Source organism: Sander vitreus, chromosome 21 (assembly GCF_031162955.1).
Source record: "Sander vitreus isolate 19-12246 chromosome 21, sanVit1, whole genome shotgun sequence".
Lineage (NCBI taxonomy): Eukaryota > Metazoa > Chordata > Actinopteri > Perciformes > Percidae > Sander > Sander vitreus.
This window is the reverse complement of record NC_135875.1, coordinates 17686547-17713609: the sequence shown is the minus strand read 5'-3', so window position 1 is coordinate 17713609 and position 27063 is coordinate 17686547. Positions and strand designations below refer to the sequence as shown.

The window sequence follows — 27063 nt, the reverse complement described above, 5'->3', positions numbered from 1 at the left end:
GGAACCATCCTATTTTTTAATTTATACATTATTTGCATTGTTTTGGCTTCCACCAAGTCTCTAAATTTAAGTTGCTGTTTTTTTAACATACAGTATGTGCACTGTGATTAATGGAAATGTTAACAACAACAGCTACACGTGGGTTGCTCTACTTTTTAAAATGTGCTAAAATGTTAAAATAGCAGCATAATGCACTTTCTAGGTAGCCTCTGTGCTAACATAACTTGCCATTCTACTGAGCTACTTTGAGCCATCTCTTTATAGAAACGTATCTCAACTCCATTCTCGCGTCTCGGTTGCTAATCGGACTAACATTGACCAGAGCACAGAAGAAGACAGATATCCGTTATCCACTGGCTACACCGGACCCACAGAAATATTGCTCGATGCCCCCAGAGTCTGAAGTGATAGCCGATGGGTTCTTTGATCGCAACTTGGGAGCCGTGTCTCACAAGGTGGTCCTACAGCCCACAAAGACTACAGAAAACTACACAAGTAGAAAAGAAAAGAAGAAGACAGAGGAATACAAGACCGGGAAGAAAGGGAAAAGGTCATATCAGCCATGTGTGTGTGTGTTTGCTTTATTTAGAGGGAACTAGTGAACATTTCTGTCACATTGTATTGACACAGCAGGGAGCTGAGCGAAAAAAAAAAAAAAAGAAAAAAGTGAGAGGAGTGTTTATTCTCTTTTCCTTCCCTCCTCTACTCAGTCTTTTCCCTCCCTTTTTGTCCATTCAGTGGTGTATGTGTTTGTGTGTCCCTGTGTGTGTGTGTGTGTGTGTGTGTATGTGCGTGTGCGCACATACACTCTCTGGCACACTTGAATCTTTTACTGATTACCTCACACACATCACGTCTTTCTGGAGGGCTTTTACCGGGGGAGGATTATCAGGCAGCCGGAGCCTTTAACCCTTTCTCTGCCCTCCCTGCTTAGACCAGGCAGCTGACAAATGCTTCCATCATGTCTCCATCTAATAGGTGCAATATGCAACGTTTTTACCTTCTAGTAGGCAGAACGAGCCAGAGGTAGAGAGGCCGACTGGAAATTATGTCATGAGGTCGCTGGTTCAATCCCTGGCGACCAACAAGAGGGTGTACTTCAGTTGTGAACTAAATTATTATGGAGTACACTTTCGATGCATGTTAGCAGAAGGAAAACAGTGCCATTCATGCTCCTTCTTGACAGACCTTGAAGGGGAAGTGACAAAGAAAAAAATAGTCTTGCTATATGTAGGGCCTGTTGAGTTTAGCCTTTCGGAGGGGTGAAAGTCCATGTGTCATTCAGAACACAAGGCAAAATAAGAGTTCTCTTGCAAAACGTAATGTACAAAATAATTGTTTTTTTTCTCGATTACATTGTTTTTGAGATCATTAGGAGCCAAAATCGAAAATGTTATTAATTGCACAGCCCTACTTTACATTTCAAGGGTTACTGGCAAAAATTGCTTGTGTGGGTTTGACAACATTTTCATAAAATCAGGCTTATTTTTGCTTATCCTCACTCGTTCGGAAGAAAAGTGAAAGGATTGTACCATGGCTTGTTGTAAGTTTGTGTTTTAAGTATATGCCAGTAAGAACAGGGTGAGTGTAATATATGCCTGAACTGAAGTCCCTCATAAACATAAATGCACGTTATGTGTGCCATCTCTGAGGTGGTCGGGTGTTTGTCTCTTCTCCCTCCCTTCCTCCCCTCCTCATGTTTTCCTCTGTTTTATGTGTGTCCTGCCCATCCTCTTCCATTCAATCCCCCGTTTACCATGACAATGGGTGCCTGCCGAGACACCTCTCCCATGTATAGCCCTGGCCACCGCTGGCTACTGGCAGGGGCCCATTCACTACCGCAACCCACCCTGGACCATAAAGAGCCTGGCAGGGCTGGCTAGCCCCTGTAAACAGCCGACACCACACTTGTTGTGTCTGCCGTCTATACTACCGGGGAAGGAGGCAGGATGGTTTATGTACTTGGTTTTGTCAGGGGTGAAAGAGGAGGGGTTTGGTTTTTATGTACCCAATAGGATAGACCTGCACTTTGAATGGACAGGAAAACTGTTAAGGACAAATTGTTCGACGTTTAACTTGAGAGGAAGAATAAAAGGAGATCAGATTGTTTCAAGACCAGACGTGGTAATAGCAGTCTGAGTGCTACCTATCAGCATGTCCTGTGTATTTCATTTTTTTTCATCCAACTTTTCCACCTGTAAGAAATCCGTCTACTGTATAAATCCTTGGTGTTGTGTACTTACAAAACAATAATGATCAAAAGGAAGAAATTTGACTGAAAAAAAATATATATTTATTTTATTATATTATACGCAGTGACAGCACTCCTTACGTTGATGTTTCCAGGGGGCATGGATTTTTATTCCATAGTCTATTCTGGTAATTTGATTGAATCTATCTGTGAAGGCGGACACTAAAAATTGTTTGTTATCACTTAAGATGGCCACACCGGATGTAACAGCTGAGGACCAGCACTGTTTGCTGCCGCTTCGTGTCATGATTTGAGCTCTCCGTATGTTACTTCACGACTCAGCACATTAGTCACTCCATGTCGTGTTTCAAATCATGGCGTACTGCGAGTGTTGAGGTTACAGGACTACTGGGAGTTTTGATAGTATGGTCATTTGCCATCACCATAACTCGACCCATCAGCTAACGCTGGCTAGACCCTGCTCTTATGCATAATACAGGACGTAGTAGACGAAAGTAGAAGGAGGTGTTAAAATAACATGGACGATAAGCAACATCTGGTGGGAGTCAGTGCAAACTTCAGAAAGCTAAGCTAACAAGATTTAACTTTCAGAGTGGAAGCTAGTCAGCCTAGCACATAACAGCATAACAGACAGGCCCCCAGGAACAGCGCTCAGCCTTGCAGCCAATTTTGTCCAGTGGCCACTTGCAGTATTGCATCGAAAAATCGATCGGCTCAGAAAGGATTTTCCCCATAGGCCACCATTGTAAAAATGATGCCTGTAAAACTGCTGCCAGGACACCTTGGACTGAAAACAAAGTTGGTTACAACTCTTTCTATTCTTAATTTTAATCCATGGACTTTTTATATTTGAAAAACTCCCTTGTATTGTCTTCCCGTCAACCTTGAAAAAAAACACTTTTTTTTCGACGTTTTTTACGAGTTTGTTTTTGCTTTTTCCAACGTTTTAAATTGTAAAATTTTTCTTCTATACATTTTCAGCGCTTATTTCTACGTCCCACTTTTTCTGATATAAAACAAAAATTAAAAACGAGCCAATGTGACCTGAAGTCAACACAAGGGTTAAGCCGAGAAAAGCGATTGAAAAACCTGTGACGTCACCACAATGAGCCAGCGGGAGAAACATTACTGCACTCATGGCTCAATTCAAATGGGATCAAATAATTTCCCATTTGTCCATCCCCATTCACTACTGTGCATATTTCTTCTGAAATAAGGTCCCATTGTGGTTCCCGCTGGAAAGAGAGCCACTTCGCCTCTCTATGGCTTGCTGCACAGATTCTGGAGGAGATTCTGTCTTGTGCTTATGATTGCCAAATTACGGGACAAAATACTGCCACAAAACATTGCCCCCTCTCCTTGGTGATGGCTGGAGGTCAAACGGGTTAGCAGGCGACTGTTCTGTAGCCTCTTTAGCAGAAGCCACACATGATTGGCCTCGTCTCAAGAGCTGCGTTCTCTCCAAAATCAGCAATTTAGTTGTGGGGCATTCACAAGGCTTTGATGTGATTGGAGGAGAGGTTTTGTGTGTGTGTGTGTGTGTGTGTGTGTGTGTGTGTGTGAGAGTGTGTGAGAGAGTGTGAGTGTGTGTTTGTGCATGCCTCAGACCTTGGGAGGGCTGGCTTTGCAAGCCCAAACTTGCCCGGGCGATGCCACAAAGCCTGTCAGAAATGAAAGATGATGGGAACACAGCACCAAGAAGCATAAGAGGATATTCACCAGTAATTCTTATAAAGACAAACACACACCCAACTGTCACACAAAAGCTGATATATGATCCAGCCGCACTTATTGGAATTTGTCTGCTACTAAATCTGTGCTTTTTAATCGCCCCATTGACAAAGAGATCAGGAAACAAAGAGCGAGGTGCTTATCTTATACCCCGTTTACACGTACATGGTTATTTTGAAGAACAGAGACATTTCCCTTTGTTTGTGCCCTTCGCTTACACGCAAATGGAGAATTCGCCTCTGAAAACGATTCTTTCTAAAAACTCCGGCCAGAGTGGAGATTTTGGAAAACTTTGTTTGCACGTTTGCATGTAAACTGAGAAAAAGGGTTAGGCAGCTGTTGTTGCTATTTTCGGGATTCTGATTGGCTAACGTGGGCTTGAGCTTCTCATTACACTGCCAAGTACAGTTTTGTATTGGCATGCTCTTGATGGCATATATACACGGGTGCGTGGGTTCATGTAAACAAACACTTTTCTGAAAACTGACAGGTATGCACAATGTTATTTTTGAAAAACGGAGAGGGTGAGATGTCAGTTTATGAAAATAGCCGGCCACATGTAAACATAGCCTTAAAGGGAAGAGCTGCATCCAACCGTTATTGACGCAGGTGACCCACAGTTAACATATAAAAAGATAAAACAGATGATTATTACAGGTTGTGTATATAGCAGTGTGTGTGTATTCTCTCTGCCTCACACAGGCAGAACTATGAAGAAACATGATTAAACAACAAACTAAAATGGAGTTTACAGTTGTCTCCTGATAAGCAATGAGAGGAAAGCGCTTGCTGTTGATTTAACTTTAATCCTTTTAAAATGTATCGACAAGAGCTGTTGCTGTAGGCAGCGATCTATTGAAGGTGTGGAGTCACTTGTGGAATTTTCCACTGGTTTCACACAGTACACACAAGACTTGTTCCTCTCACGCCAAGTTATCTATAAAGTTAGACACTTCAGACTGATTCCTGACTTATCAGAGGGGGCTCAGCTGATTAAAGTTCAAGATCAATTTCAAACTCTCGGCGAAATGCCTTTTTCACAAAGGAGGGAGACCAATGGCCCATCAACCTCAGAATATTCACGCAAATTTCAGAAATGGAAAGTCAGGGAGAAAATTGCACTTTATATGGAGTTTTGAAGATTATAGCGATAACGTTGATGACAGTGTTTAGTGTGGGCTCATCTTATGGCGCACCAAAAATATTCATGAGACATTGATTTGGTTGTCAAATTGTATCTCAGACAGGGCAGGCTCTGATGTGTTGCTCTGGAGGGAAACTGAAGGAAAGAATGGGATGTAAGACATTTGGAGAACTGAAACTGAGGTTGATTTGCATTGTGATGAGCACAAAAAAAATGCACGATAGATGCTTTCTCTTTGCATAAATTTGTTTAAATATTAATCGAGGCAAACATACAGAATCTGATTCTATTTCACGGTTGTCTTGTCACGGAAAAACGCTGATGATTGACCAGCAAAAAACAACGTCCCTCAGCCATGCTCGGGGAAGTGGAACACCGTGTCCTGCTGTGAGATGTGAAGAACTGTGGAACCTGTAGTTAATATCATTTAGTAGCCTACTGGGGGGGGAGAGTTTGTGTGTGTTTGCACATGTTTGTTAATGTGTGCAAGAATGCAACAGTGCACTCCAACAGTTGTGAAAGAAGTATTGAGATCCTTTACTTAAAGGACAAAATGAACCTAGGGGTTAATAACAATATGTGTACCTGGTCGACCGTTCTCTGGGATCTGTTTTCATGCTAATCGAACGTGTCTCTAGCTTTAAACAAGCTACCACAAACCGGTGGTTAGCTGCTAACGCTAGCTTTCGGGGCAGAGGGTAGTTTAATTTATAATAAAACATTGTATTTCATAAACGACAGTAGTAGAGTAAAAAGCGGCATGAAAAGAAAAGACCCTAAAGTAAAGTAAGTACCTCAAATTTGTACATAAGTACAGTACTTGCGTACATGTACTTAGTTACATTCCACCACTGGTGAAAAATCAAGTCACTTCAGGCAGCGATTGGCCAGGTGTGCAAAGGTGAGAAAATAGGGCATGATTTAAAACTTTTCATTCTTTATAAAAACAACTTCCATAACTTTTTGTTTGTATAACCAAGTGCAACAACACAAATTCCCTTTATCCCCATTTGTCAATTCATCGCAGCTTGTCCCTGTGTAAAGTGTTTTTGCTGTACTTAAAGCATCAGAGTACTAAGTAGTAAGAATACAGTCAAATGCTCAACTCTAGTTTTAAAGAAACCCAAGTACGCGGTAACTGTGATTTCACTTTCACTGTGTGTGTGTGTGTGTGTGTGTGTGTGTGTGTGTGTGTGTGTGTTTGTGTCCTTCTCGTCCACCTGTGCCGAGTCATCCTGGCCCATCACACCATCTCCAGTGACTGCTAACAGCCTCTGTCCAGGCAGGCCCAGACCTGCCTTGTACAATGATTAGTCCTGCTTGTCTTACACCAGACACAATGGCCCCTTCCTCACAGCCATGCATCGCTATTGACCCATCGCTAACTAATTGGAATAGAATGAAACAGAGAGGGAGAACCGGACTGTTTCATTGAGAACAATAAGTAGAAGCGCAATGTGGGGGAGTCACATTCCACTGATGACTGTAATGACTGGGTACCAAACTGAAAATGTGACCGTGCTCATTCAATTCAATGTGTGTATGAAACTTGATGTGTTATTTTCAGATAAGAAATGTAGTTGTACTTCAGCATGAAAGTGTAATCAAGTTACTACTTAGCAATATCTGACTTAATTCAAAAAAATATTTCTAACTAGATTCAAGGAATAGAGCTGAAACAATTCCAAAGTTTGCTCAATTGTCTCAGAAATAATTGCGATTAACAATATAATTGTCTCTTTCGGTCAAATTTGAAATTTTTTTATATTTATTTATTGGCGAGAGTTACGCTTTAAGCTGCCGTTCAATCTGTGAAATGCAATTTGATTGACCAGGACATTAGCTTAATTTTGAAGCAAATTTTCAAGAAATAAAAGTTATTTTTTGGTTTTAAAAGAAGACAGAATAACGCAGATTGGTCCAATAACATAAAGAGTAGTGACACTTTAATCTAGAGAGTCTTTGAAACAAGTGTCTGCTGGTATACAGCTAGTGATCAACTTGTATTCAGGCTGGTATGAGATTGACCTGCCTTTTGATGCTAGCTCATCTCAAAACTTAAGAGACACTTTCCAGTAAATGGAGTACGGCACTCCCTGTTTTCCAACCCAAATATGACCTGTTTTTCTTGCAATGCAGCATTAACACCTACATTCCATATATCTTATGACGCATATCACATCATATAAAAACAGACTGAACACACACATTAGACACAAATCATCTTGATTTCTGCACTAGGTATGTATGGATGGATCAGCAGCATATTTGTAAAATAAACTGCCACAAAACTAAATGATTTTCTTTCCTTTTTTTTTCCCCCAAAAGTTTTCCAACTGCACTTCTCAACAAGACAAAATGAGTAAAAGTAAGTCTCTTTGATCGTTACATTTCTTATGAATGCTTTGGAATGGTTTTCTGTGCAGGATTTTTTTTTTTTTTGTCCACCACAGGCAACCAAAAGGTAAGTTTGTTTCCTTACAGTTCTTTAGGCCTGTGACTAACTGCATGAAAATGTGCACTTATGAAGCCGTTTCCATCTCCTAGTACAAAATGGGAAAGGGACCGAAGCAGGAGGAATCCTCAGGATCTGACTCAGACGGAGTAAGACATCTTTCATCTTACCTTCTCCCGAACTGCCTGAACCGTCTCTTTTGCATTCCAGCTGTTACTTCCTTCAATTGGTTATGAAGACTATTGCACATTCACACACCACACAATCAACAGCCCTGCTCTTACACTATCGTTAAAGTCTTGTCTTATTTCTGTTGGCTATGCTGCTACTCTGAAAACAACCATACTGCAAAGTTCATAAGCGTTAACATAGAGGAGGTCACGTTTAATTATAAGTCTTTCATTAAAATGCAGTTTTCCCATTGCTCTGCTGTTTTTCATAGGTAATTAATGAATTATCATGACTTTGACACTGGTAGTTGATCTAGGCATAAACATGGGTGTAATGTGACACAAACCCGATATAAAATAGGCCTACTCTCACACTCTTCTTTAAATTGCAGCCAGTCAATGACGAAAACCCACCTGCCAGAGAAGTTGATGAAGTCGCTGAAAGTCTTGCTGGTAGGTGTTCAGACTGGGAGTGGGGACTGAAACGAGTTCTTCAAAACGCTGTAAATTTAATTTTTAGTGAAAATCTGTGACAGAAATAATGTGACTGAAATAAAATCACTTACGGCAACCTCCTTACTTACACATGAACTGGCTTTATCTACCTAGGACTAAATCTGCCTGAGAACACAGAAGAGATGGTATGCTATAACACACCGTTTACACATTATTATTATTAGTGTCTGTAGGAATAAGGCCATGAGTGCAGTTTTACAATAGACTGTATGTAAATGTACCTTTTAAATAAATGGAATAAATAAATGGAATGACAAGTAAAACATTTTCTTAATTAGACTAATGGTTTTTGAAAAAGTCTGGTCAAATAATTTATTTTTCTTGGCGGCCTGGATTTACATGTTAAGGGAATTGAGAGCCCCTTTAGTTATAAGAGCACTGGATGCAAATCTTCCAGATTTTTGTAATATTGTTGATGCCGTCAATAAATCCCTCACAGCTCACACCTTCGTAATCTCATGTTCTCTGATTCAAGTTTTGCATTGGTAGTCATGGTTAAATTCATGACTTAACATTCTTGTGCTACCAATACAAATGTCACATGGAACAGCAAGAGGCTCAGTATAGGGATGCATATGCTGTAGAATTAATTGATCAATACGCTGGCACCAAATATTGATATTTAAATTAATAAAATGAGGTGCTTTAAATGAACACATAAAAAATTATATAATGAAAAATGATATATTGATTATCGCAGATTTGCTGTATTGTGATATTATCGGTATCTTGAGCCGTGTATCGTGTAGTACCCTGTGATTCCCACCCCTAATTTAAACACATTTATAATGTATTGTGTACGTGTATGTAATGTAAAATAAAAAAGGTGGCAGACTGGATCTGGACAGGGACAATTTTCTTTACTCTCTTCCCTTGTTTTTGCTTATTTTTTCTTGCTTTTTTTTTTTACATTCTCTTCTCTTTCCTCTCTGGATCCCAAGTGTGCTGCATGAATATCAGATAACAGTTCCATGACAATAAATCCAGTGAGACGTAACCCACACAGACGGGGGAGAAAGGAGGAGGTCGCGTGCACAGAGTGAGCGAGAGAAAAAGAGAATTACCAACCATCAGAGAGATTCTGAGAGGGCATTCAGGGTATTGTTAGAGTGATCGCTAATGAGATGTGTGCACCTGTGTGTGTGTGTGTGTGTGTGTGTGTGTAATTAGTGACTGGGAGCCAATGAGTGGAGGATAAGAGCAGGTCTTTAGGACGGCTGGAGGACACATGGTAAGGAAGAGGAGGATTGTCCTCTGGAGATGACAGGGAAATGTGTGTGTACAGTGAGGGATGGGGGAAGTATAAGACATGTCCCATGGCCTTCCCCCCCCTGTTAACGCAAATCTCCAAAGAGTATAGTGCAACCTGTTGATGGTGTTGCTTTTGACAAACTCCACATATAGCTACTTTATGTCGAACAAAGCCCGCACACCCAGTCAAAGCATGTTCGATCAAGACGTATGCTTTCAAGATGGTGTCTTCCTTAGGATTAAAAGCCCCTGTGTGATGTGAGGAAGAGACGCTCACTCAATAGATCCTCTCACAGTGTCCAAATGGACGCTGGTTGACTTAAGATGTAGCATATGAACTGCAACTGAAATTACAGTAAGATGAGATGGAACTACAACGATCCATTTCCCTGACAGGGCAACGGTTAGAAAAAAGGTATCCAAACGCCACAAAAAAACAAGCTGGAATCAAATATGGGTTATAACAGTATGGAGTTTGTATTCACATCTACTCATTTCAACCTTATTGATATTAATCATTTATGATTTATTTATAATAGTGAATGACAAGCATGAAAACAGGGCAGCTTTGTTCACCGTTATTAGAAAATGTAGAAAATTAGATTTACCTGCAGATATTTGTTTAGATCATTGTGCTAGATCAATCACATGAATTATGTTATTGTACACATGTGAAGGTGAAGTGTGGGTTTAAAAAAAAAAGGATACTGTTAAAGCAACTCCTGAAATTCTGTAAGCATACCTTAAGAGTTAGTATGGTTTATGGGAAGCTGGGAAGATTCCCACTTTAAGCTGCAGTTAAACTGGTTATTGGCATCTGTGGGAGGCTGCTAGAAAGTAAAGACACTTAAACTCAGAGAGTCAGATATGTAAGACCATCTGCTTTATTTGGATATCTCTCACACACATACATACATTATATATATATTCCATTTATTTATATTATAATATATAAATAATATACTGTATATTATATAATAATAATTATTATTATTATATAATTATTATTATTATAATAATTTATAATATCCGTGAGATGGTTTCTAAGAGGCATGGCCAGCAGTACATTTTCTTTGTCACAGCACTTCCAGTCAGCCAGCTAACTTTGTCATACCAGGAGAGCTGAAAAGACCTGTTACTTTGCCCTATCTTTTGCACTAAATCAGTCTTACGTGAGTGTTGATCTGCCCTTCTGTTTAATTCTGAGTTTCTCCTCGTAAGGAAGACTTTCAAATGGCTTTGCCAAAATCAGGTCAACAATATTAGCATTAGGCTCGTTCGAGATGAACTGCACCTCGCCTGTAAAGTGGACGAGAGCAGGCGGCAGCAGCCAGGGGCGGTGACAAAAATCCGCTGTCAAGTCGGACAGATTCCAGCCGATTCCAGCAGCCTTCGGGCTGAACAGGAAGTCACAGAAACACTGTGGTCCGATTCCGATTTAATAAAATGTTATCAGACCCATATATCAGCTTGTACACAGTCTCCAGTTGTTGTAATTATGACAGAGTAGCTGTCAAAATGCTCTACATGCGATCTGTTGCTGATTTTAATTAACAACAGACTGTAGATGATCCGTAATCTAGCGGATTTAGTCTCTCTGACTTCTAAACGTAACTACCAGCCACACAACATGTGGTTTGTACAGAATAAACCTTTAAATCAGACAAATAGCTGTTAAAATCCCTCCAATTCAAAATAAAAGAAAGTTTATATAAAACGTCATCATGTTAAGTCGATTCTGAACCAATCAGCTGTTAGATCAGCTGAGAGGCAGGCGTTTCCCAGCATGCCCTGGTTCCGCCTGGGTCTTGCAGTCGGCGAAAAGCAATTGCGCTGCCTGCGTCTCAGAACTGCGGCCGCCTCGATCTCATTGATCTTATTGTTGCCCACGTGTGCATGACGTCAGAGCAAGTCGGGATCAAGTCGTACACAAATCTAACTGGCATGCATTGGGCGGCAATCGCCGGTGATCGATTCTGCGCAGACCTGGCTCATCTCGAACGAGCCTATTGTCTGCCAGTTGCGTGTGCAGTTTGCTAGCTGGCTAGTTCACCCCTACAACGCTAGCCTAGCCTACTGCATGAATGAATGAATGAATGAATGAACAAACGATCTAACAAAACAATATTAAACTCGAAGGATGGAATGTGGGTGTTAGGTTCAACTGAAACAGGGAATGTGGTGTATAATTGTATGAAATATATGATGAAAATTGGCTAGCAATTTCGCCAAGTAAATACCAAGAAATAGGTTGCAGCAGTTCGTCTTTCGACTACACTTGCAAAATCTGCGATGGGACTGAGCTGAGCTCTGCCCGAACAGCTTCAGCGACTATTTAATAGTACAAAATCGCTGTCAGTCAAAAGGAGATGCAGTCTTTCAACAGACCCTCCAATCATCACGCAGAAGCCCGGAGTCCAGGCCAGCCCACTCCTCCATTGACCCCCAGAGACGCAGAGCGTCCGTGTGCGGGACATAATCGCAGCATTTATCATCATGGATGCGCAAGTGCAGAATATGAAGAATACATATAATATGATAATGAACGCAAAATATGAAAGATTTGTTCGGAGTATGAAGCGATAAAATACCTCGAATTATAAAAATAATGTCATTAGACTTAAATACATCTATGCTTAAAACTTCAATGGACACACACACACACACACACACACACACACACACACACACACACCCACGTCAGTGTCAGTCCAGGTGGTGTATAGGACTAATGTGGTTTCAGGGGGGCCTATAACATTACTCACCATCAACTCTGCCATAGGTGGGATCATCAGACAGGTGCTTGCTAGGCCTGTGCCCCCCCACACACACACACACACACACACACACACACACACACACACACACACACACACACACACACACACACACCCCTCCCCCTCTTTTTGGTCAGCCTCCTTTACCTGATGCCCTGGGTGCTGAGTCTGAGGAGAATGTGCATGTGTGTGCGTCTTGGTTGTTCTAGGCACAATGACGAGAGAGGGTCTGTCAGTGGCCACCTGTTGGCCAGCTGTCAGGGTCCCATTTCAGGGTCGCCTTTCTATGCAGACACAACAGCAGCTACATCTATCTATCTATCTGAACCACTCTCTATCTATCTATCTATCTATCTATCTATCTATCTATCTATACCACTCTCTGCTTTAGTCTATGTCTTAAACAGTCTATGGTCTGGAAATGCTCTCTATGACTGCTATTGACATGGGAAACCATTTTTCCCAAAAAAACAGCCATCCATTAAAAGATGAGTTGAGGCGATGACGAGAAGAAGGAAGAGGGGAAGGTCGGTGGAGTATCTGTGGGGTATCTCAGTGTGTCTCGTTTGATGCCGATCAGCGGCTCGTAGATACCATCCTCTTCATGTCACATTACCATCTGTATAGAAGCTGTGATGGAGAGTCAGGGCTGCAGTGGGGATTGGAAAACTCAAATGATGAATGGGTGATGGAAATTGGGAGGCATGACATGGACAGGAGGAGGAGGACGTGACAGGATGGAGTTAGATTGGAGAATAGACGTGTGTGTGTGTGTGTGTGTGTGTGTGTGTGTGTGTGGAAGGTGGGGGGAGATAATTTCCTATGAGGAGTCTGCAGGGGATGGGGGTGGCTGTGAGTTGGGGGAGGGGGTCTAATGACTCTGGGTGCTGCCTCTATTAGACCAAGCACCCACTAGATGACAGAATGAGAAGTCCTGAGATGATTGGTCGGGATCTATATGTTGGCAGGGTCATTAATTTGTCACTATTAGCTGCTCCACCAGATTTGACGGAAGAGAGGAGAGGGAACAGAGAATATTAGATCATCACATAGTGTTATATGTGTAGTCTATGACATATATGCATACTCACATGTTGAAGGAGCTAATGGGATTACATTTCACTAAAACTGTACCATTTTCATGTGTCAAACAAAATCGATTGATTAATTTAAATCTCACTTAAAGCTGCTATGGTTGATATTCTATTATTACAATGTATCCCATGACAATGTGAAAGGGGTCAAAATAAAGCTGAAAAAAAAACTATACACTACCTGCTGAGCACCAAACAGCAGACAGAGACAGTTAGCGACTAGCTGTTGAGCATAGTGGATGACTAAAAAGCCAGCTATTCCCCTCAGGAGTTGGTGGAGACCAAAAACAGAGCTAAAAGCGAGTAAATATTGGACTTACATTCACCAGGTCACCAGAAACGACTCCAAACAAATGTTAAAATTGCTATTATTACTATACTAGGCAACTGTATGCTAAAGTTTGTCATATAAAACATAAAAGGTGATAATATGTCAATGTTGTTTTTGCTGGACAAAAACAGTTAATGGAGGTTTACAAAAGAATCAGGCCAGTCACGTTTAAGTCGAAAGCTATGACATTCACACACAGTGTAACGCTAATCTGTCAGTTTATTTATTTTGTCGTACTACTTCAACCTATAGTCCAAGTCTATTGATTGTCTGTACATTGCATACTGTTTGTGGTAGTGGTACAATTTAAATAGAAGGGAAAACCTGGGTTGTCAAAGCAGAGAAGACAACATGTCTGTGCACTAAATATGTAGCTGGAGCCAGAAGCCGGTTAGCTTAGCTTAGCATAAAGACTGGAAACAAGGGGAAACAGCTAGCCTGGTTCTGTACAAAGGTAACAACATCCACTTACCAACATTCACGAACTAACTAATCAACACATGATTGCATGTTTGTTTAATTAGTACATAAACAAAACGTGTTTGTGCTGACTAAGCTAACTCTTTGTGCTAAGCTAAGGTAACTGACCGCTAGCTTTCTTACACTAGAGACACAAGAGTGGTGTTTATCCGCTCATTGAACTCTCAAAAAGAAAGTGAATAAATGTGTTTCCCAAAATGTCAAACTATTCCTTTAAAAAGTCCCATTGTTTCTCTTTTTGATTTGTCACCTCGGTCAGTAAATGTTTAGCAGTGTAGGCTACACACTCTTCAGCACACACCAATGATAAGACTTCATAAAAAAGGTCACCGCAAAAGTTGGGCAGAAATTCCCGCTCCCCTTAAATAACCTGATGACCAAAATGTCAAATGGACTGACAATCAATAGCACTGGCTAGCCATGGCAAAGGTCTCCATCACTCTCTATCTCTCTATCTATCTGTGTGAATGTGTGTGGAGAAGAGAAGGAAACACTGCATGTATTCCGTTTTCTGCCCTAATTCTGAAAAGACGATATTCCAACTAAGCTGTTTACATGGCTAATGAAAGTCAATATTCCACTAATATTCCCGTTTACATGTAGCCATACAAAATATGATTTTTTCAAAGTTTACCAGCAGTGGCGGACTTGTTGGACCATGCGAACACAGCGTCCCTCTGTCATTCCTTTAACCAGCTTCTTGAAAAGGTTGGCATAGCGATGTGTACGCATTTCCAAAAACCTGTTGATATCCAAGTCTTTGATCATGTTTAAAAGTAGCTGTGTTTCTCCTTCTTACGGGTCTGCAGCCTTGCAAACTGTTGGCTGGTTGATTTGTGTACAGCAAACACAGATCTGACCGTAAGCCTGCAGTAAAAACCCTTATTGAAGCGCATATTCCAAATGCGCTGTATACATGCCCAAAGAATGCCTCTAAAACCTGAATACCGGCATATCCCACGTTTTAATCGGAAAATGCTATATTCGGAAAAAGGCCTTATTTGGAATATCCAACCGGAAATATGTTGTTTACATGACCTGTATCAAATTCTGAATATTGTCATATTCGGAATAATAGTGGAATATTGGTGTGCATGTAAACGTACTGCTGGTGGCAATGTTTTTACACTTTGTTTTTTATTATAACATTTTGAGTGTGTGACCTCTGACCCTGTTTAGATGGAAGGGGACAAGTATGTCCTTTGGATAGATTGTTACAAAATTAAAATCAAATTATTGCAGCATTAAGTGTAAATAAAGAATACGTTCAGCTGTCATGTTTTGTATGCAGAATGCAAATTAGTGCTGTCTGTGTTTTTGCTCTCACAGCTCCTATCCAACATAAGTACACACTTATTTAGACTCAATTACAGGCAGGACTTAATGAATGCCAGAGCAATCGTGTGTGTGTGTGTGTGTGTGTGTGTGTGTGTGTGTGTGTGTGTGTGTGTGTGTGTAAAGTCAAAGAGAAAGGGAGAGAATGAACAGTGGTACAGTGCACAGGGAGAATCAGGGATCATCACAAAGAGTTCTGCACGCTAATAAACCTCATGCTTGAATTAATGACATTCCAATCCCAAACAACAGCCCAGCAATGTCGCAGTAATTCAAGCTTTACGCTCTAAACAGCAGCCTGGTACCAGGTTCAACCTGTGAGTTATTGGTCTTGGGTTGCCATCTAGTGGATAAAAAGACAAAAAGCATCCTTGCTTTTCTCATTTCTCTGTTTGTACTGATTCATATGGTAATACGAAGAAATGCAGGGGCAGATTGACATTCTCAGTTATGTGAGATTGTTAGGGGTTCTCGAAGCACAATGTTTATGTTCAGCTGGTACTACTATCCACAGTGCCTTACAATTGCTACAGCAGAGTTTACATTCAGAGATAACGAAATACAGAAGAAATGGAAATAATAATAAGTTTGCAGCCACTGTTCTTTTTTTAGGCTAAGTAGCCTACCTACTTTTAAAAGTAAAGCAGGAAAAAATGCCTCAGCTATAGTTCTTACTAACTGTGTTTTCCCACTTTGTCCATTTCAGCCCTCTAAAAGAACTCAGACCTATTAGTCAGCATTTTTTGCGCATATGCGAACACTCCAAAGGGACTCAGACCCCTGTCTGCGTTACGGTTCTCTTCCCCTGTGCATTGTGAACACAACATGCTTCAGGTTCGCTTTGCCCTTTTGCCTTTTGCCAATGTATTTTAGCCCTGATGTCCCATCAGAGCTGAAGTGGACCAGAAAGAGAACTGCGTCCTCTTTCAAGTAAGCTGACAATGTAAACACAAAAAGAACTGAGTCCCTTTTCTGTTGGTCCACTTTAAGAGGACTGAGTTTGATTCGTTCAAAGAGGACTCTATGTGAAAACACCCTAAGCTAATGATTAAAACCACAAGTTACTGCTATGGGCCTGTCACTAGTCTATATCCACGACCTTCCACTTCCGGGATTGCTCCGTTGCCACCGGAAATTCCGCCGTATCTCCTTATTTTCGGTCGGATATCCATTACCTTACGCTTTCTTTGTGTTGGAATTCTAAATTCCGGTGGATTTATGAGGACTCTGGTTAACTGCTCCTCAGATCTCTGCAGGGTAAATCCAGACAGCTAGCTAGACTATCTGTTCAATCTGAGTTTTCTGTTGCACGACTAAAACAACTTTTGAACGTACACACGTTCCACCAAAACAAGTTACTTCCCGAGGCTATTTTGCCAAGGCTCTGTCCAGTGCTTAGCACCGCCCATGATGACTGTCACTAAACCAAACTCAAATCATTTTGCTTATGACTGACATTTGAAGAAAAACAAAAGTCACACATTTAGCTGACCTCTCTGAGAAGATTGTGTGCATACAGTTTTAGCAATCAGTATAGTAAGCTAGGCTATATATGTAGCTTAAAGACAACCTTGTTTGAAGGAGAGCATCAACAGCAGTTTTGTCTTTCTTGAAAAGCACACACATGCACACCTTTTCTTTAAAAAAGGAGCTGCTGCATAAAGGCCAATACCTTGTAGTGGTCTTTGTTTTTGTATTAATTATTTAGCCATTTAAACAAGCAGTGTAATTATTGGGACTTACCCGTTTGTATGTCATACTCGTCTTGTGGTCAGTGTGAGCTGTCACGCATTCTACAGGTGTGTTTTTCAGAGAATTATTCTTAATCAACCACCATGGTAAAACTACGGAGCCCGGGAGGTGACATGGACGTCACCTAACAAAACGCGCGACACTGTCCCCCTGCTGCCCAACGGCATTTCAGTGTCAAGCCAGCCAGCCAGCCAGCCGCCGTTCGGATTTTGATGCGCGTCTATTCGCGCTGTTACGGTACCGGTGCTTCCAAATTTGACGGGTCATTCTAAAATTTCAGTAAACCAAAGTTAAGAAAAAAAAAGACAATTAAGTGAGATTACTTTCCCTGTGCAGTTAACATTTTAGACTGTAACACGATTATTAAAGAATATCAACTTGTTAGTATAAAATTAAATAATAATTTATATTTGCAACTATATTCACTAATAATCTGTGAGCGTTTTACTTTGTTTTCACACCACGTCTCTGCTGCTCAGTGATACAGTATGTTTGTGTGCTGTTGGAGTTTGAACTGTAACAGCAGTTATAACAGCAGCGGCCAGTCTGGAACGAGACTCTGTGATCTCATCCATCAGTAACCGGCAGAAAAAAAAAGCAAACCAAACAATGTCACTTCCTGCTATAATCAAAGCTAAGCAGCTGTGATTATAGCTAGTCACACCAACAGCAACAGTAAGGCCTGCTACTTCAAGGTGTTAGCTGCTGGTCTCCACATGTCCACAGCAGCAGCAGGTCCTGACATGTGGAGTGTCATAATGGAGTGATGTCTGCTTCCTGGACAGATGTTGCAGGGTTCCAACATGGCAGATTTAAAAGGCCCTCAAAACTAGAGTAGGTTTTATCGCGATACGATATTATACCGATCCTTATCTGCTGATATCTGTCTGTCACAATCAGTCTGGTATAAAGTACTTGAAAGCAATACTTGAGTAAAAGTAGAAGTAGGCTATCTTACCAGAAAATGACTTTGGTAGAAGTTGAAGTCTCCTTTTAGAATATTACTTGAGTAAAAGTCTTAAAGTATTTTGATATTTACAGTACTTCAGTATCAAAAGTAATTTTCTGATATTAAATGTACTATATTAGAAGTAAAAGTAAAAGTAAAAAAAAAAAAACTGATTATGAACTTTATAGCCAAAGGTGTGTAACGTTATATTCATCACCACTGTCGTCGGGGTGGTCATCGTCTGTTACCATGGCGACAGAGCCTGCACCAGGAGCTTCCATAACACTATCAGATCAGTCATTATGCTTCCTCCTCTTCTTCTTTAGTTTTGGCCTATGGTTGTTGTTTTTTGCCGCTTGGCAACAAACAGGCATTACAGTAGGTCACCAACTGGAATGGAGTGTGCAGTATCTTGGCTCGCCAAACCTGCTTTTTTTCCAGTGTACTTTCCAGTTTCCATTAACGAGTAACCAAGATGCTTAGGGGAAATGTAGTGGAGTAAAAGTAAAAGTTTCCGAAAATATAAATAACCAAGTAAAGTACAGATATGTGAAAATTCTACTTAAGTACAGTAGCGAAGTATTTGTACTTCGTTACACTACAACACTGGTCACCAGGGGTTAAATTGTGATTTGTTATGTGGGGGGGATCTCCCTAGGAGGGTCTGGGGGCATGCCCGTGTTATTGTTCTCATCTCAGCTCCACATGCCATTTCAAAAATCTTTCATTTATTGTCAGAAATATCATTTTCAAAAGCATCACTTTCATAACATGTTATGTGACATATTTCCAGCAACTGACTGCAAGCAGGCACATCCGGACACAAACGAGCAGGCTTACTGTATGTGGCCCCGGCCCAATTTAACCACTGCTGGTCACGATACAATGTCAATTCGATTCAATTGAGGGGCGTGCGATAGATATGAGACCGTATCATATGGCCATTTAACACAGCTACATTTATAGCAACTCCAAAAAAAAAAAGATTTGACAGGCAGCTCTTCTAGACATTTAAATTAAAAACAACAAATAAATATAAAGTGGGAATCTAAAATAATGGGAATCTTACAGATGATATGTATTTCACTTTTCACCGATAATATTGGATCGTGGATCATTGAAACGATATATCGATCCCGATCGATGTATCATTACACCCCTACTCCCAACTATTTGACTGGCTCCAGTGATGCAGTTGGTCAGCGTGCGGTACTTGTAAGGCATTATCCAGCAGAGTGATGCTGAGGTTGTTCGAGCCTCACCTGGAGCAGACAAGCTTAGCCTTCCATGGCTGTCCTCTGTGAGTGTAAAAAAAAAAAAAAGAGCTGGACTCTGTTGTTTCTTTGTTGTGTTTATTGTCAGGTGGCTAAAACGCCACCACATTGAATAAAAACACAAATTCACCTTTGTAACAGCTATTCACAATGAAGCAGATTAACATACAAGTGTGTTCTTTACAGATGTGACACTGGGCCAATATTCAAAAAACAATCCATTTGTGATTTAAGTGCGTTAAAGGCTCGTGTGGAAACTTAGGTTTCCAGTCTGGTGAAAAACAAAAACAAAGTGGTAATTCAGCCACTAAATACTGAAGTAAAAACATGTTTTACATGAGTTTGTCAGATTGTGTGATGCCGTTTCTACAGAGGTTAAGTAACATCAGAAACTGCTGACACATACTGATACATGGCACAAAAAGACATCATGTGTGTGTGTGGTTTTATGTCAATAAGGCACATTTCAGAGTCTCATTTCTTGGTGAGTGTTACCCTTTAGAGATATCCAGTAAATGGACAAAACTGTTTGGACATCAGTGAAAAAGTACAAAACAAAATTCATCCGCTCATCCATTGCAGCTGTCTCAGGTTGTACTGTTCCTCTTGGCCACATAAGCGGTGCTGTTAGTGCCATTTTTTTTTTACCACAGAAGAGAGGTAAATTATTTGGCAGGACACAATTGTCTATGAAACTCTCCTCCAGTGTGACTGGTCATTGATTAGCCCAGCTAGAGATCAATCACACATACAATAAGTCAATCGTTTCAGTCCAATTTACATTGATAGCTTCGTTTCCCATGCGTGTGAATATTTTAATGAAATGCCCGGAGGCTTTCATGCATAGCCTTTATTCATACCGGGCAACACATGATAACCTGAAATACTGGTCATTATTCCAGGAGAAGTTGCACTGCAGCTCCATATGCAACTTTCGTCTTCATTAACATCGAGGCTGCGGTCGAAAAATCCAAAAAATAACCTCCTAAGTACTTTCCTAAGGTGTGAAGGAGAATTCAAAAGGAATTAGGTAAATACAACAGCGGTGCGAGGGGAATCCGACTGCCCTTACACTCGGCTGTGTAATAATTGCGACGGCTGATGTTATTGACGAGGATCTGCCGGTGAAACTACACTGTTCTGAAGGTGGACTACAGAGAGGCATCTGGATACTTCGCCCAACGTGCATTGTCACCGTGGTGTTTCACGCTGGCTCAATAAACGTGGACAACCCGGTGGAAAATATAACTTCATCACCATTTTATTTCCCATCTTATTCTGCATTAAATATGTCATGTGAAGCACCCACTGCATGTCGTTTTGTTATTATAAAACACTGGGCTGTAGGCTGTTTCTTGTATGAAAGTGTATTATCATTATTGGTTGCTCAGCTGGGAGCGTGCCTATGTTCCCACAGCCTTATGTTCCCACATTTCTACGATTTTTTCCCAAAATTAGGTCCTATGTTCCCACATTTCCTTTTTCGTGAATTTGTATCAGATTTTATCACCCTTTCTCCCAATTTGGTAGCCAATTACACCCAACCTATTATCCAGTAGCAATGGACTACAGATGGAATGTAACCCTAACCCTAACCCACATTCCCACAAAAAATGTGGGAACATAGGGCTGTGGGAACATAGGGCTAAACCCGCTCACTCACCCTCCTTCCCACTCATTTTTATCCACATGAATCCTGATTAGGATTATTGTATGGAAGTAATTGTTACATGTATGCAAGATAAGCAGAACGCGTTAGACCTACAGATCTACTGTAGGCTACATATTCTATGTTATAAGGGTTAGATGGTTGCAGGTGGGCGAAAGAAATACATTATTAATGAGGACAACATTCTCTAAACCGTAAACACAGCTTGTTTACTCCACTTTCAGAAGCTAAAAGTGGAGTTATGTTTTCTCTGTCAAGTTTAGAACTACAGTTTTTGGTTTTGCAGTTTAAATATTTCCTACAATATCAGCTACAGTGACAACTCGAACGGCTCTTATCATGGCAGCCACCTAACTACTTCCGGGTCATTTCCCTCCGTTAGGAACCGTCCTAAGCTAATTTGACTATTCAACTGCAGCCCCAGTCCAGCATCAGAACACATCCAGAAACAGTCCAGCTGACACGCAATTCCAAGGGCTGACCACCGTTCAGAGGAGATGTGCATTCAGGTCGTACTTCTCGCAGAACTTGTCCGTGATCGGGATGCAGGTGAGGTACTCGCACCAGTCACACTTCACAGGGTAGACGTAGAAGAGGACGGCCAGGCCGGAGAGCAGAGCCAGGAAGACCAGCAGGAAGACACAGATCTGGACCCGCTTACGGTACATGTCAGATTGCCCAAAGCTGAAGAGGAAGAAAGCTGCGTTATAATGGAATTAGAACAGGAAGTCACATTAAATTCAACATCATTGTACTGACATTATGATGTGCATTAATGTCAACGATGAGAAAGGCGGGCTCGTCCGGGATTTGAACCCGGGACCTCTCGCACCCGAAGCGAGAATCATACCCCTAGACCAACGAGCCACGTAAACTTCTTCCTTTGGACAAAGCGAGGCTAGGTGTTCCCTACTGTTTCCAGTAAATGCTAAGCTAAGCTAACCGTCTATGCCTATGTGCCTATGTTCCCACAGCCCTATGTTCCCACATTTCTAAGATTTTTCTTAAAATTAGGCCCTATGTTCCCACATTTCCTTTCATTTCCTTTCATAAATTTGTATCAGATTTTATCCCCCTTTCTCCCAATTTGGTAGCCAATTACACCCAACCTATTATCCAGTAGCAATGGACTACAGATGGAATGTAACCCTAACCCTGTTGAAATGTGGGACCATTGGGCTGTGGGAACATAGGGCCTAATTTTCAGTGAAAAAAATATTCGTAGAAATGTGGGAACAGAGGGCTGACCGCCCCCCGTCTACTGGCTCTAGCTTCCTATTTATCGTACAGATACAACAGTGGCATCGATCTCCCCGTCCACCTCTTGGGAAAAGAAAGCAAATGAGCGAGACACATCCCTTTCTTCACTTACCTGATGTATGGCAGGAAGGCGAAGGACAGGAAGAATCCCGACACAAAACCGCAGATGTGGGCGAAGTTGTCGATCCATGGAAGCAAACCGAAGGAGAAGAAGAAGACCGAGATGGCCAGCAGCTTGGCAAAAGCCCGCCATGGTCGCTCGAGGATCTGCCAGCTCTGAAACAGCTCCACAAACAGACAGGCCAGGATGCCGAACTGACTGCCTGCAGGACCCACCTGAAATAGAGACAAAGCTTCTGGGTAGGTGGGTTTCAAACACAACTTCGGCTACATCCACACTAATACGTATGTCTTTCAAAACACCTATCTTTTGCTACGTTTAGACCTCGCGCCCACACTACTCCCATATTTCAGAGAACCCTTAAAATGGAGACATTTTCTGATGACCCCAGGGGTCACGTTGTAGTTTGGACGGGCAGAAACGGAGACCTTTACTAAGGACGCAGACACCCACGTCACTCTTATGGGTTAGGTAGGCCTACATACCTTTCAGTAACGGATCCAACTCATCATCAGTCCAAGCAAATAAAACCCTGATCTTACTTTTTGCTATTGTTGTTCTTTCTCCAAAGTATTTTCTGTATTTTCCACTCATATCTCCAGGATTTTCAACCAAAGGTTAACGTTAGAAAATCTGCTTCCTGTTTACACAGCCACACACATGCCCAATGTACGCGAATGGTCATGTGTGCATTTTCATACGTGATAATACAGACAAAGGTAATTTTTTGCCTAAACACTGGTGTGGACAGAGATCCTTTTTTGTTTCAAAACTCTGCTAAAAAAAGGAGAGCGTAGCAGTGTGGATGTAGCCTGAGTCTCAGATACAGCATCTTGTATACGGTTGGTTGTGAGGCTGACACTGTACCTCCGCTCTGTAGGGCAGGAAGATGGCTGAGGCCAAGTTGCCAGTGATGCCGCTGAGCATGTAGATGATGGAGATTCTCAGCCAGCCAGCCAGCTTCTCTATGTCCCTCAGCACCGTCATCTGGAAAACCACTGACACCACGCAGTGCAGGAACCTACAGACACAGACACAGACAGGCCAAATCCGCCTGCTATCTTACTACTGACTGTTTTAATGGATAAAGCAGATCTGTTTTCACATGAAACATCTTCAGGGTTCCCCCAGGATTCTCCTAAGTTAAATGTAAGACGTAAGACCTTTTCTTATACCACCTAGGATGTAATTTAATGCCAACTTCATGGCCAAATAACGGAAAATCAGTGTGGCTTTTTAACCCGAGAAAATGTGCCAAGTAATGTTACCTGAATACAAAATAGAGTCAATTTAAAATGTTACCCACGCAAAACATTTATTTGAAACTACGAAGACCTTTGTAAAGGAAATGTTTTCAGAATATTACATTTAAAACTTGTTTTAATACTATTAAGACCCTGCAAGTACCCTGATCTTTCATAGTGCTGCTTCAAATTCTGAGGCCTATTGTCAGATGGACAAAAAAAAAGAGAATAGGACTATATTTATTTTAAGACTTTATTCACCCAGCATGAAGAAAAAGAGACAGCCAGAGTCGGAAGAACTGGTCTGGAATCTCCGGGTTCAGGAAAGGCAGCAAACCACAAACATCATCCATGCAAGCCACCTGGAAAAGACACAGTCAAAAACAACAGTCAGGACTGAAAGGGCCATCAGTCAGCCTGATGAACCACTGCCACCCTGTGGAAGAAAATGAGAGTGTCAAATTCAGTACAATGCCCTTTTGAATAACAAACAACTGCAGGCTCCAGTGGCGCAATCGGTTAGCGCGCGGTACTTATAAGACAGTGGCCTGCAGAGCAATGCCGAGGTTGTGAGTTCGAGCCTCACCTGGAGCAGTGACATTTTAAATTCCAGCCGTATGCATCTCATATATACATTGAAATACTGATTGGTGTCCAAAAGCCTTTCGCCGTAAGCAAATATAGCAACTGTTGGTATCGACTTGGTGAATGAAAAGCAGCAGTCAGACTGATTTGAGGAAAAGAAAAGCTCCTACCTGTGAGCAGAGAGTGGCCTCTTCGTGAAAGTAGCCACGCATGAAATCACAGTACTCTCTTGAAGTGATTTCACATCTACAACATGAAACGCATCATCAGCTTCATCAGCAATCACTCGCAGGACAAACCACCAATGAGATGGATACATTTGTTTTAGTGTTCAATAAGTGTGGTAAAATGTACAGTATTTTCAACCCGGTTACATAAAAACAGTCTGTTGATCCTGCAATGACATTGTACTTTCTATGCATTGTGTTCTGTGTCATAGTCTTCTGCAGTTAATTATGCAGAAAAAAGGTCTAACATACTTAAGATTTTCTATATCATTTAACCCTTGTGTTGTCTTCCATTCGACCATGCATGGTCCTCCCGGGTCAAAACTCGAAAATCTCTTTTTTTTGACACTTTTGGCGCTTTTTTCAATGTTTTTGGCGGGTTTTTTTACATTTCTTTTCACTATCATGTATAAACACCACTAACACCAACTTATTCATATTTTACAATTATTTTTGGAATTCACGGTCAATAAACCTCATTTATAGGAAATTGTACCTAATTATTGATTTAAAAATTAGAAATGATGAATTATTTAGACGACTATTAAAGGAAGGATAATCACAGAAGGGTCAACGTTCAGTTGGGATACTGTTTTGAAACATTTCAATTCTTTTTCAATTTGCTAAAAAATTTAATAAAACGCCCAAAATTCAATGAAAGTAGAAATCCGATCTTTTGTTGTACTTGCGTTGTATGGAATCATGCGTGTTAATTTTGTCATCAAAATTAGGTATAGTTAAAAAGAAACCTTGTTTTAAGGAGCTGCTCATCTAAATATTTACCATGAAATTAGTCCAATTAAAGTAAGTTATTACTGGCACATACTGTATGCACCAACTTCAAATGAATGGTAATAGCTTTATAAAATCTATACTAGCTCTGTACTAGTCGTAATGGCGTGCCGTTCAGTGCCGTTGATCCTTACCGTCCTTTGGTTCCGATGCAGCAGGGCCGGCCTGTTATGGTGCAGTCTATGTGGGGAAGGTTGGTGTGTTTCCCAGAGTTGTACCTTGTACAAACCTACAGATCATAAAAATAGGAAACATTTTTTTTTTTTTAAACGTTAAATCCAGCCATTATGTGTAGAGGAAAGTGCTGCATTCAGACCTCAGTGTGTTAAAGTTACAGTAGACTTGTATTTATTTACTTTTGTTTTTAAAACAAGTGGCTGACAGCAGCAGATGATCAACTTAAACGCTTAAACTGTACTTACCGGCCACTTGGTGATGTCATCAGGCCACTCATGAGGCGAAACTGAGGCTGGCTCCAGACAAATTCTACAAAATCAAGAGCCAAAGTTAAAAACAAAGTACAGTTGACATTCCCGTCTTCTGTTGGCGCGACTGAGCCCCAACGATACAGTCCACACGTGCAATAGTGGAAACAAAATGTGTGCTCCTTTAACCCACGAGGATAACAATCTCACAGAGAGTATTTTGGTGAAGTCACCTGGGGTCCTGATGACAGACGGCACCATGTTGGCGTAGTGTACCATTCAGATAGGGAGCACTGGGGTGCTGAGGCCACTTTACCCACAATGCCAGGGTACTCTGCAGTAGAGAACAGAGAGACGGAGAGAGAGAAATCATTGTTAACATTATGATGTATCTCTGTTCATTTTGCCTGTGCAGTGGCAACTACAGCTATGATAAATGGTGCCTAAAGGTGCTCCATGACATGTAACACTTCTATTCAATATATCTCAGATGAATCAACTGTGAAATCGTATATGATACCGTGAACAGTACTTGCGATAAATTATAAACCATAAAACCCTTCAGACAAGAGATGTGCTGGCGACAGACACATTATATGAGTGAACTGGTCAGGTTGCTTTGACTGACCGAACACTCCTCCTGTAAAGTCTGCAGGCAGCCGGAGCGATCATTCCTCACGCAGCAGCCGGACTCTCTCTCGCGCGCTCTCTTCTCCTGGATCATTTTGTGGATCTCTTGGTCTTGACGCATGCACGGGGAAAACTTGGCTCCCAGGTGGATCAGCGCCTCCTGCAGGACAGCGGGGGATGACATACAGCTTGGTGAGATTGTGGATCAAGACCGGTGGTTCCCAATTTTCCAATTAATTTTTTTCCATCGACACCGCTGGTGATTATAAACTGGATGTTATTCGTCACTGATCATTATTAAAGTGATATTTGTTACATTTTGTAAAATTTAAATTTTTTGTTACAATTTATTAGTAAATGTTTAGAAGGGTTAGGTCAAGTTTGCATAAGTACCATTACCACTTAGAGAAGTTATATTTTCTTTTATTCATTTATCCTGTATATTATTATTGAGCACTTTTAGCTAACTATTTGAACCAGTTATCTTACTTTTAGCTAGCGTTATGTACTTCAACTATTCAATCCATTAGTTATGGCTTACTATCTCTTTTCTTTTAGCTATTAGTATATTTCAATTATTCATCAATTAACTGTTTATCCTACTTTTAGCTAACTATTTCAACCATTTATATATTTTTT

At 41.1% G+C, this 27063-nt stretch overlaps 1 protein-coding gene and 2 non-coding genes across 3 annotated transcripts in view; 1 reads left to right on the top strand and 2 right to left on the bottom strand.

The window, feature by feature from the left end:
- Positions 1-21364: 21364 nt before the first annotated feature.
- The window catches only part of rhbdf1b (rhomboid 5 homolog 1b (Drosophila)), a 50533-nt gene continuing 44834 nt past the window's right edge, over positions 21365-27063 (bottom strand). Inside the window, exons 12-20 of the mRNA XM_078278443.1 lie at positions 26423-26584; positions 26028-26128; positions 25792-25855; positions 25504-25598; positions 24521-24596; positions 24027-24127; positions 23389-23542; positions 22513-22736; positions 21365-21824 (exon numbers count right to left, since the gene is read on the bottom strand). Of these exons, the coding sequence (XP_078134569.1) occupies positions 21629-21824; positions 22513-22736; positions 23389-23542; positions 24027-24127; positions 24521-24596; positions 25504-25598; positions 25792-25855; positions 26028-26128; positions 26423-26584 (1173 nt within the window). The 3' untranslated portion in view covers positions 21365-21628. The remainder of the gene's footprint in view (positions 21825-22512; positions 22737-23388; positions 23543-24026; positions 24128-24520; positions 24597-25503; positions 25599-25791; positions 25856-26027; positions 26129-26422; positions 26585-27063) is intronic.
- trnap-cgg (transfer RNA proline (anticodon CGG)) lies at positions 21936-22007 on the bottom strand. The gene has a single exon. It is a non-coding gene; the product is annotated as a tRNA-Pro (tRNA).
- Positions 24266-24359, top strand: trnai-uau (transfer RNA isoleucine (anticodon UAU)). The gene is made up of 2 exons: positions 24266-24303; positions 24324-24359. It is a non-coding gene; the product is annotated as a tRNA-Ile (tRNA).